This window comes from Oreochromis aureus, linkage group 10, assembly GCF_013358895.1.
Source record: "Oreochromis aureus strain Israel breed Guangdong linkage group 10, ZZ_aureus, whole genome shotgun sequence".
In the NCBI taxonomy this organism is placed as follows: Eukaryota; Metazoa; Chordata; class Actinopteri; order Cichliformes; family Cichlidae; genus Oreochromis; species Oreochromis aureus.
In genome coordinates, this window is record NC_052951.1 from 4369100 (window position 1) to 4381614 (window position 12515).

The 12515-nt window shown below is 41.2% G+C and overlaps 1 protein-coding gene across 5 annotated transcripts in view; it reads right to left on the reverse strand.

The window, feature by feature from the left end:
- arhgap32b (Rho GTPase activating protein 32b) overlaps window positions 1-12515 on the reverse strand; it is a 120545-nt gene that overhangs the window by 7288 nt on the left and 100742 nt on the right. For 4 of the 5 annotated variants that reach the window (XM_039618502.1, XM_031738497.2, XM_039618503.1 and 1 more), the window contains 4 exons: window positions 3633-3782; window positions 1440-1542; window positions 886-1030; window positions 314-396 (listed from right to left, as the gene is read on the reverse strand). In XM_039618502.1, coding sequence (XP_039474436.1) covers window positions 314-396; window positions 886-1030; window positions 1440-1542; window positions 3633-3782 — 481 coding nt within the window. Of the gene's footprint in view, window positions 1-313; window positions 397-885; window positions 1031-1439; window positions 1543-3632; window positions 3783-9013; window positions 9241-12515 lie in introns of those variants that run through there. The other variant, XM_039618504.1, reaches the window with a different exon arrangement.

Genomic DNA, 12515 nt, shown 5'->3' on the forward strand with positions numbered 1-12515 from the left:
CTGGGAATCACATATTCAGATTAAACTGGCTCCATCAGTGATGTGCACGCTAACAGACATGACAAAACTATGTCTTTACAGCATCAGTGTTTGGCTTGGGTCGTCTAATCCCTATTGGAATGCCAGTTGCAAATTTCACACAGTCTGGGAAATTCAATTAATCCTAACACAGACAAAGATTCCACTCAATGCAACAGCATTACAGAAAGCTCAGATTCTAAACACCATCAGACAGACAACTGAATGCACAGCCAGTCTGTAACCCTGCAGTTCCTTATTTTGCCAATGGGGGGCAATGTGCCTCTACACTAACCTGTAATGCGGTGGCGGAAGCTGCTGGATGACGTCATGGATTTTGATGAGTCGTTCTTCGTCTGTCGCTGCTGATACAGCCTCCTTTGAGTGAAAGCAAAACAAGAGATTAGGAGACAGGGAGAGACAGATAGTAATGGGATTTGGCGCTACGTCCACATTAAGCTTATTCCATTGATATCCCAAGTTCATGCTGATATATAGGGCACAGATTCAACATTGGTCTGTAACCGCGAAGCCCCCCTCCTCAGTCTAGCTGCCATAGCAACCAGCAAGTATTTACTTCATCCTGAGGGATGCCTCTGGTGTGCTTGGAGAAAGTTTTTATTCCAAGTCACACACAGTGGTTTGCTGCATTTTTAATGACAGGGTGTGTCGAATGCGGTGCTATTATTTTAGGGGTGTCTATGGCCCATGACTGGAGGAGGAATTTCAAGAATTCCTATAAGATAAACCTGTTTTTATTTCTTTTCTATCGAGATCAAATTCGAAAAGTCAGCAGTCAGTCACGCCCAATCTGCAACAGCAGCCCTGTAGCCCACATTAGTGTAAGAAACTATGCGCTTTGCTTACAGAGAACTTCTCGTAGAGCTGGTAGGTGAGCAGTGGATTAGGCAGCTCTCTGAAGTAGAGTTTACAGAGCGAGCCAACACAGTGGATGTCCTGGATGTAAACATCTTTGGTCAAGTCAGGGATCTGCTCAGAGTCAAACTCATGCCTGATGGGAGAAACAAGGACAAAGCAACAAACTGCAGTCAACAAACTAACATGTGAGTGCGGAGACAGGCCATGAAACTGTTCTACTTTTGAGTCGTGTTTGCAAAGATCTTTTCCCAGAAACACATCAATCTTTTCTCCATATAATATTATACAATGTCAGTGTGTCACATGGGCTCAGGATTGGCAGAGCAGGTCATCTACTGATCTGAACGTTGGTCGTTCGATCCCAGGTTGTTCCAATCTGCATGCAAGATGCTGAACCCTGAGCTGCTCCTGATGCGTTCATCAAAGTGTGATCGTCAGAAAGCATCAACGCGTGTGTGAATGGGTGAGAGAGACATGTTGCATAAAGTACTTTGAGTGCTGAGTCCCAAGCATTGGATGTCGGTCAGTGTGTGCCTCCTTACCGCAATTTCTGGATATTTGAAGCAATTCCAGACAGGCGGTAAATGCCGTCCACCACGCCGTGCTTCTCAATGAATTCCGTGCAGCTCTTGAGGACCTGGGGCACTGTCAAACAAAAACAACGGCAATTCATCATTTTCAGTCTTTGCTGAGCAGCAGGACAGAAGAAGATGCCAGGATATTGAGGGTGGACCAACTTTTTTTGTGCTTTCTGATGGAAAAACATTCTTGGAGCTAGAGTGGACACAGATGTCTACTGAATCATGTATTTCTTTACCTGGTACTGTTAGGTTGCCTTAAACCTTGTTCTGTTTTGATGCAGGCAGTCTGTAACGTAACTGTCAGCATGTGAGGCAACCAATCACCGAGCCAGTGATTGTGCGGTATACGGCTAAAATTACGAAAAAGCTTAGAGTCTCTTCGTTCTCCTTCAGGAGCTATGCATAATACAGACATGTTATTTGTCTATGTGAGCGTGTCTACAGCTCACACATCATTTCAGATTGACAGAGTGGGACACTTGCTGAAGCAGCTGTTCAAATTCCACATGTAGCCGGAGAGAAAATAAGGCCATTCATTCAATGTGAACAAACAAGCGGATATTCTACCGCACAGGAGAGGATCGAGTGGGAAGAACTTGTTACAAGTATCTCTTTTCACAAAGATGAACAGCATGTGTTTAAATGTGGAAATCACTAGAATGTTTCCTCATCTTTTAAAAGCACTTTAAACTGTTAAACTGGCCTGTGTTCAAACAGAAGTGAAAACTCTTTATCCCTTACTCACGGATGTATCACATGAGCTGGGTTTTGAAAGATGCCATACAAATTACAAGAAGGGCTACAATTAATCGTCCTACAGACGTCTGTACAATCATACTGTATTTTAGAACCAGAGGCGTCACAACATGATGACAGAAAGAATGCAGGTTTAAGGCACTTCCAAGGCAAAATAAGAACATCAAGCGGAATTCTTGTGCCTTTTACAGATGACGACAGAATTATTAGTCCCCCTATAAAAATGTTATTTTTTTTATTGTTTTAAGTATTTCCCAAGTGCTGTTAACAAGAGCAAGGAATTTTTAATACAGCTTTTCCAAACATTCCAGTTTTATTTTGGAACCTTCATAATATTTTTTCTTTGCACTCAGAAACAAAATGACTTCATAAAAACTAAAAAGTGTCAGAATCAAAATGTATCCATGCTGTTCTTTAAGGTATCCGTTCTGCATTAGTAGTTGTTCTGGGGTCTTCATCACAAGTAAACACCTTAACTCTCTGGCCGAGCACCATGTGACTGAGACCTCACGTCTCTCCTCACAAGGTAGGGCAGGATTTCCAGAGGTCAGTCATCGTCTCCTTCACCCACAAATGTGTGACAGAGCACCCACTGATAGGTGACTATACTATTACATGGTTTGAACTGTGATCGCTGTAAACAAATGTGCTGGCCAAATGAGAATCCTTCACGTCCACACATGCAATGTCATCCATTAACCTGAACAAATGGGCTTTTAAGCTGTTGTCAACATGAACTAAAATTAAGTTATTGACCAGTGCTCAACAACAGAGCAGTATTATTAAGCTGGTTGGAGCTGATGTTAGGGTGTAATTTTTATTATGACCATTATGGCCAGATACCAGGCTGCAGATGGACTTTCAATACAGCAACCGTCTTCAGCTACAAGCTCATATTTGCATGCCGTATGAGGCAGATGCCATTCAAACACAACTTTAAGATAACAGATGAAGTGAATAATAATCTGGTTATGCTGCAGTGTTCTTCTGGGAAACCTCGGGACCTGGCATTTACGTGGATGTCACTTTCACAGCATCCACTCCTAAAAGCCAAGGACGCACACCATGGCTACAGCGGCCTTCTCCAGCAGGACAAAGTGTCCGCCAACTGGCAAAAAAAGGGCTCTGGAGCAACTTCAACAATGACAGCTAAGGCGACCCAGCCTCTAAAGTCTCCAAGCAAACAGGAGAAGTAGGATAGATGACAACAATGCTTACCAGTGCAGTAACCTGATCTAAAAAATGAATGGTTTTACGTAGGCTGTCAGAGTAAGCTACATAACCGCTCAACCGAGCAACATGTAACCACTGTGTGCACAGACATTTGGACTTTAATTCCCATTAACCTTCCAACATTTGAGGAGCAAAAAAGCTTTTCAGTAATGCTTTATCACTCACCATCATGTCCTGAGTTGAGGAGGTGTTCTCCCAGGTCACAGCCAAACACCCTCTCCCGGAGGATGCCTCTCTGCTTCAGCTTCTGCTTGGTGGGCCTGGACTTCATGAAGGAGCGCAAGAAGGTGATCAGCTTCCCGTGCTTTTTAGACACTGAGGAATCAGGGAGGGAGGAAAGGAAGGACACATTTTAGATCCCTCACACAGCAATAAGTGAAGGCTCAGATTTCCCACAAGATGCATCCATGCACTACAGCTAAACCCCCAAGATCGCTTCAGGTTGTCCCATTGTGAATTTCAGCTTCATTGTAATGGAAACTGGTCTTTTATGCATGTGTAATTTTCTTAAGCTACGTCTTCATTCTAAAATAGCGCCTTCCAGGCAATTACAAAGGAGTCCCTCACATCCAAAATGAGCATCCATTGAAGAGAAGATACCCCCCATATCAATCAGATAGCCTATCAGAGAAAATCCATAAGCTCCTTAAATTACACACCAGTTGTTTTTGCTACTGTGAAGAGACGTGGAAACGCTATCCAGTGACTAAGATAAGGTGCCTGTTTGGGAGGACAGAATTCTTGACTGCTAAGATGAATTGTTTTACACTCTGAGGTCACTTTACTTGACCCAGTTGTGTAGACTTGCTTCATGAAAGCTTCAAATTTCCTTTAAATGTGCATTTAGTTCACAACAATATGGAAAAAACATGCACAAAACTCCAACAAGACAGTATAGGCTATTTTGTGTCCTCTGCCTCATCTTCAGCAAAGATACAAAAAAGCTTGGCTTATTAAATCTTCTCACGTATGCTACATACTGGAGATCTGTGGTCTGCAAGTCATCAACTAAAGTGAGTTGGTCTGTACATACTTTACATGTCTGTACATTTCTGTCTGGACTTTTCCAGTGAAACAGAAGGGATAAAGGGCGTCATTTGTTCAGGGAAGGAGAGAAGCCCTTAACTTCTCTCTAACAGTGTTAGTGAGCTCACAGTGTGTTTATGATTTCAGTTTTAGCACTAATTGTTGTTTTATAGTCTTATATTATAACTGGGTCAGAACCAACCCCAACGACACAAAGGTCATAATATTTGCCAGAGCCTTTTTTTTAATTTAATGTAACATTTAAAAGGCACTCTTATGCATTTAAAACCTAAAACTGGGTCTGTGTCGACCCTAACACAGAGGATGGGTAATGCAGAAACAGCGCTGTGATTTCCTTACTGGGAGCATTTTTCATTTTCCCATTATATCGTCTAGCCGCGGATCACTTTAAAACTCTTAAAGCATTATCAGTTGCCCTTCTGTGTACCTCCACCACACTGAAAAGCTTCAGAGTTAAGCCTGAGTCATCACAGAGAATGAAACTATGTCTAATCTTTTGTGTGTCTGCCCTCACACTGACGTCAGCGGTCTGCTCTCAGCTTGTATCACCACTTCAGTCAAGCCATTCTTTACTTGGATATTGTTTTGTTTTTAAAGTTGCCTCTTTTTGATCATTATACCTTCCTACCCTTCACACTAACTACTTGTTTGACTTTTCTGTCACCCTGAAAGTTATTTTTTTGTCTTTAACTTGGAGAACTGTTCATCCATGCTACTGAAATCTGACACAGACTGCGTTAATTTCCTTGCTCGAGAATAACAAACAGTAAGAAACAGTGAAAGTACGAGGAAATCATCTAATACCTATAGTATCTACTGATCACCGGCTTCTTGAAGTGAAAAGAACATCTGGAACTTATATATATATATATATTCCAGCCGACTCTTGTCTGAGTGGAAAAACTGATGTGTCACATCAGTTTTTAAAAAAATTTGTGTTCCAGGACACATTCCTTCAACCCGTTCTAAATGCAGTCACAATCACAGCCCTTGTACTTTTCATGTGTTTCACTGATTTATTATATTTATTTTACCTTCATATCAGATTTCTGTTATCTCCAGACTGGAAGAAATGTACGAGTTGCAAATTCCATTAAATAGATGCCTAATCTTTTAAAAGATGCGGCTTCTCTTTGCTGCCTGTTGCCAGACTGCGTTCTGCTACCGCTGCACTCCAACTGAAAGTAGGCCACTGCTTACCGATCTCAATCGCCAGAAACGAAACAGCCCGAGTGAAAGACAGCCGCCTTTGGAAGATGATGTTAAGACAGTAACAATATCTGAGCAGCCGTTTGATTAACAGACGTGGTGAAGACTTTAGGATGCCTTGATAGAGATGAACTCAAAGATGTGCTGTTCTGTACATCATTTAAAAAGAAGCAGCCACTAAGCGAGAGCCACTTGTCAAGAAACCATTAGGTGAAAATGAATTAGAAGCTGCCTCTTCTGCATATTAAAAACACACTATCGAGGCAAACTGCAAACTACGCTGACTTAATTGACGGTCCGCCGAGTACATTTAGAATGCAAACATCTAGCTGACAATAAAAACTAACGAGCTGGTGGGAAAGGAAAGTTACTTTTGAGCTGAATGAATTTCATGGTGCACACAGGGGGATGCAAAGAGAAAGTGTTTCACTGGTACCGACTCTCAGTACCATCAGTCCAACTACTCCACAACATGCTGTCAATCCTGTCAATTTGTGTTCACTGAAGCTGAATCGTTGTCAGCTAAGGGGGTGGGGGGGTGGGGCTTCCTACTCCAATTAGATAAACTGTGTGAAACAAAATGTTGAATTTTGTGTCTGTAGAGAAGCATTTTAATGAAGCAGCACAATCAGCTCTGAATTAAGAACTGATCGTTCCATTTCAGGAGAAAGCAGAGCTACAGTTTACCCCTCAGGGAGAGATTCCTTCTGCTGCCATGCCCACACACAAAACCGCTGAGACAGCACAGTTGACTTTCTGTTGAGGCATCAAAAAGGGCCTCAAATATGTTTTCGTTTGTTTGTTTGTTTGTAACTGTGCAGGTTTACAATGACACGTTCCTTTTTAAACAACTCCAACGTTGTGTAAGACCTGAGAAAGAGAAGTGCAAAAACAACCATGATTCTCTGGAGGACGGACAGAGACTCCCATCTGCTCACTGTCAAAGGAGATGACAGCCTGGGGGCTGAGCGCGCTCGGCACTGGAGCTGAAATCCAGCTGGTTAAAAGGCTTTTAGTTTAACGATAGTGGGACTGATGTAGGCTTTAAAAAAACTCTCTCTGACATTAATTACCAGATTTGTAGCTCGTGGCACCTAAGGGGGTAGACCAGCGATTGGGTGTACCAACGGGAACATTTTTAAAACCAAAGAAAAACTGAAGTTGCACTCACAATAAGTTTCTCACCACTCACAACATCAACTGTCAACATGGCAGCTTGTCTCAAATAATGCTTCAAACCATCAACATAAAAAAGGACATTAACATTTCATTACATGTTTCAGATAGCTTATACCTTATGCTAGCACCTTTGCTGCACCACAGTAACAACATCAGAGCATCTGCTTCTTGAGAAAGTGGCATGCACTTCCATTTCCTTTAGTGCTTCAGGCATAGGTGGATGTCCTGGATTTCTTATTTTTTGTTATTAGTTTCCATTCTCTTCTCTGACTGCGCTGCCTTGGCTTATTACACCAAGGTCTGGGGGTGGAGACTGAAGAGCCAGGCAGCAGACTCAAGCCTGAGACATTTAATACAACAACTCTGTGTATTATTGTACACTGGATACACAACCATTGACAAGTGTGGATACAGCTCATTGGGGCTTCAGGATGCTATCATCACATTAGCTAGGATCCCAGAGAGAGTGGAAGGGTGGGGAATTCAGACACTGGCCCCTCCTCTTTAGCACTCCGTGTACATCATCAGATTCAAACATCTACGTGCCCTGAGAATAAAGTTTCCAGCTGAAATTTGTTTCACAGATGTGCCAAAAATATATTGGTTTACATATTAGTGTATTCATCTTAAAGTCAAATCTTAACAGGCCACCAATAGTATCTGTAAATGTCTGCGAATTTCCAAGTTAGCACTGTGCATCAACTCGTCAAAGCAGCTCCAGAAAACAAACACACACACTGCTTTCATTTTGTGTCTTGAAAAGTTCAGATTATACTAGGACGAACTGACATAAAATTACATTAACTGTATGAAAAAGGGACATTTGTCCACTGAAAGGCAACTACTACACAGACAAAAGCATTACTTGTAAAACTAATACAACACAACAGTAGGAGATGCTGCGCAAACAGCTATTAACAAATCACATGTTGGTGTTTCTGCATGCCTGTTCACTGTACACAACAGAGCAGTCTGTGCCTATTACAAGGCAATGGTGAGTGATAGTGACCCGTTTGGACAGAAGAGCCCAAGTGTGCAATGGTATCAGGAGCAAAATGCCTCATTGTTTCATCTCATGGGGAGGGAAGAGGGAAGAGAGGGGTGGATTTAGCTGGGTTCTGTTTGGCCAAGCAATTATTTTTTCAACCCCCAAATAAATAAATAACATAAATAAGTAAATGCAATGTATTTATTTCCTAACATTTTGTGCAGTTTGTCCTTAATAATAATGTATATAGGCAAACATCTGATATTCTTACATGAATACATGCTGCTGTATGTTCTGAATGACAATGTGTTTTTATTCTATATCTGCAGGTGGTGATGCAGCTAGAGATTGTAATAAATCTGTATGTGGGCTCAGGGCTGCCGGAGTATTGTACCCAATCTTTAAGCCCACTTTCTTCACTGTTTTTTTTTTTAAATTATTAACTACTCCGATTTCTTCATCTCTTTATAAAACGCTAATTTCAAACACGTTTATTTTTCTAATCCTGCTTTAGAATTATAAGCACAGTTTTCAGTATTATACAGCTCACTACACCACCAGTAAACATGTCAGCGATGAAAGTAACTGCACCTTTCCAACAATAGAATAATATCTGAAAGTGTCGCAGCTTTGAAAAACTGAATTTATGACAAAGCTGCATTGGTGGAGACTGGACACGTGTTCCTAATAAAGTGCTTGCTCAGTGTATATTCAAATTCCAGCGATAGAGGACTGAGCTGTCTTTGGTTCTGAGTAATCATCTGCCGCTAAATGTTTAACCAGATAACACGTCTACATCCTATAAACCACATATTTCAAACGTTGACGCAAAGCTTCCCTGAAGTGCAAGTTCAGAGCTATAAGCCGACATTACACGAACATTTACTATGTAATTATACGTAACTAGAACCTAACACACTTAACACAATTAAAGAGAGGAATTGGAAAAATACGGAGTCATACAGCACAAAATATTTCCCCTAATTTCTTTAAAACCCAGGATTAGCCTTCCGTCATCCAAATCTCTTAATCTATATAAAAAACAAGCGGAAACCCCGAAAGATTTGGAATAAAGGTTAACTCCACAATGTGAACTCGAAACAAATCAAACGCATTTCCTTACCTCTGTTCCATATCACCGGACCTGCCTAGAAGCGTTATGACAGTTTTTTCCCAAAGTCCAAAGTACAACTTGGCTTTTTCTTTCGCTAAAGTCGCACCTGTACAAAACGACGATGAAAACTCCTCTAAAAGCACCGAGGTCTCGTCAACCAAGACACTAAAAGTTTAAAGTTTAAGGCAGGAGAGCAATGAAACACCGCACACTTTACTTTCTCGCTCTGTCAACCAGAGTCCGAATACAGCTGCAGCCTATCGGTTTACGACCACGCGCCTGATGCCTTCAAATGCTCCCGGACACATGGGCTTTCGTAGCTTCCAACGATTGTTTCGGACAAAACTAACGAATGTGCGAGTAATAGCGAAGTTAATATGACGGCGTTAGTCACAACAACGTTTAACTTATACATTAAACGCAAAGGTCTGTAGATTATCTATACTGATTACTGGGGGGGTCCATTTTAGCAAAATCAACACTGTCAATTTTAAACTTCGATTGAAGGTCAGCGACTGTTAATTTTGTTAACTTGGAACAAAAGATTAAGCTACTTTGATGACTGATTAGACGTCATGTCATGTAGATGTTTGTAGCCATCTCTACTGAAGCCTTAAAGTCAATTTCCCTTAAATACTGCCTTTGAACTGCGCTAAATTCCCAATACTTGTAACAGCATTGAAGGCAACACCGGCGTCAAAGCAGGCAAGAGGTGCTTGCACAGTGGAAAATGCTACTTCATACGACACACTCCTAACAAGCAGCATCCCTACTTTTATTCTTTGTAATATTCAAGACCTTCAAAGGTAATAAAAACCCCCAATAACTCTGTAATTAGTTTTTGTTGTTGTTTTCTTTTTACTGAGGGTGGATTGGGTGCATTTGAGAGACTATGCTGGTACATACATTGTTGAGTTGAAGCAAATTCCAAAATGACTTCCTTCTCGTTCTTACCCCCTCCCCTCTCTCCCACCAGGATCATTTCAGAGACCTCCCAGCCTGACACAATCAAACCAGATACACAAGACCAACTTGCCCTGTGCCTCTGGACGACTGACCTCAAGAAGACACTCAAACACTCCGAGTGTGGTTTAAAAAACCTGTATGTATTTAGCTTAGCCATGACGTTATGTCAACTCTGCCCTCTAAAGACCCCCTGAAAGCATTATCTTGTTATTTCATTAACTAGCTCAGTCCCTCAGCAGACACTCGGAGTCAAAATAAAACTGTTTTTTAACTAATTGTTGCTGACCCAGAATCACAAGACTCCAGGCAGCCTGTTTCACTGCACGTGACTGCTTTAAGCTGATGCATATTTAATGAATTACAGACACATTTCCTTGGATAATTACAGTACGTTCACTCAAGTCCTGAACTGAAGTATACACTACTTCTTTGCAATGCATTCCCATTCATTTGTTTTTTCCCCTTATGAACACGTCTGCACACAACAGTTCAGAGGGATGTTACTCATCTGCTGAGCTTTAAAAAGATACAGTAGCTTCTAATTTCGTGTATCAGATGTTTGAGTTTTTCTGAGCAGCTCCAACAAAGTGTGCTCCCCTTTGAAGTTCCCAGTATCAGAAGCTGATAGCCCACATTGATTTTCTGACACTAAGAGAGAGCCAACACTACCTTACAGTATAGGTAGGCATTTACCACTATTTTATGTTGTTAATCCACTTTAAATCATTCAAATTTAGTAGTGACATTCCTGTGTTATCATCCAACTTCTTGAATGACAAAAATAGAACATTATGAAACTTAGATCAACGTCAGACGAGCTTGTTCTGTGCAGCCCAATTTATACTGTTCATCTGTAACAATATTACAGACAAGAAATAACAAGATCTAAGGTAAAACTGCAACCTCTTACGTACGAGGCCTTTACCACTTTCTTTCTGAACTTCCTACGAGAAGGACCTCTAATAGAAGCCATGGGGCTGAATAAACACATAGACACAGCGAGCATGGAGCTTTCTCTCCTCTGATTTATTTGTCCAATTTATGTATTCAATACTTTGGATATTTGTCATATGATGCCACTAAAATCAGATCACATGAATTATTTTTTTGGCGACACTGTTCGAGTGGTGGGAGGCAGTGTGACTCTCATTAACATGAAAGAGATAAAAACAGACAGGGTTGACCTTTAGGACGAAACACATGACAGAACACCTACAGAGCAGTAGCCACACATGCAGTGAGATTCAGAAAACACAGTTCATAGTTTTTAAAAAGGAAATTTGTAATACTTTTATTTTATCTGGTTTGGGACTGCTTCCACCTGAGTGCTATTAATATTTACACTGAAATCAATATACAAGTAAGGAGGGAAGAAAGTCTTGGTGTAGTCTTAGTAATAACTGGATGATACGGGAGGGTCTTCAACTAATGCAGCTCACCTGAACCTTCCAGGCTATTAAAAGCTGGCTCAAATGAGCTGTTCAGTTTGTGTCTTCCACTTCAAATTCACCTGGCACCAACATGTGTGTCTTTTTTTAGTAACTGTCTTGTTTGGACCCCCTTGTCACCTACTTTGAGCCAGTTTAAAAAGTATGAGTTTTAAAAGGCACCTTAATCACCAAACAGCTTAAAATGGGATGAGAAACTAAAAATGTTTACATTACACATGAAGAGCTTTCACTTAATATGTACAACTCAACTGAGACTTTAGCTTATCTGTCTCCTCATAGATCTTACAGACAGGAAGTAGTAAATTCCTGCCCTGCTATCTTGTACCATATAACAGGATGAGAACTTTGTGCTACAGTAAGCATCACACAGCTGGTATTTTGCATGGACATGAATAATCCATTTGACTTCTGGAATGCCAGAAGTACAAGGATGCCAAGTTAACTGGACAGGAGAAGAACACCATGCTGTCTGAAACATAAACATGGTAGTAAATATTAATTCTCACTGGTTGGATACATGCCTCAATGTTTTTTAGTCGCACAGTTATCATGAGAAATGCGTTTGTTTAATGAGGCTTGTGTGTGTCAAAATAATGTTGCAGTGCACTGAAGTGTGAAAGAAGTCTAACAAGTAAGGATATCAATTAGCAAATGCTTTCTGTGTCACTGATGGAATGACCTCCCTTACACACACAGTCAGTTTACAACATAACCTGAATTGTTAGTACGTAATCCAAGGCACCACCCATACAAAGGTGCAGTTTACAACAACAGGGTCTCATTGACGCTGCAGATAAACACATTACACAGACCTTGGACAGTCTCACAGTACCAGGAAATGATCTGAGATCCTTTGGAACAGGAGACAAATCTAACTCTGTCTCACACATTCTCTCCTCATTTCCCTCACATAAGCAGCTGTCTTGGCTCATGTATGCTCACAGCTGCCCAAATCACTGGTCCCCAGACATGATGAAGCCTGCACTGAGGAGGGGGATGGGGGTGCATCTGGGTCAGTAACTGGTAGGTCTTATGGGTTGTCTGGGGAGGAAAGAAGTCTAACCTTCCTTGTTTATTGAAAGTTCACAACTCTT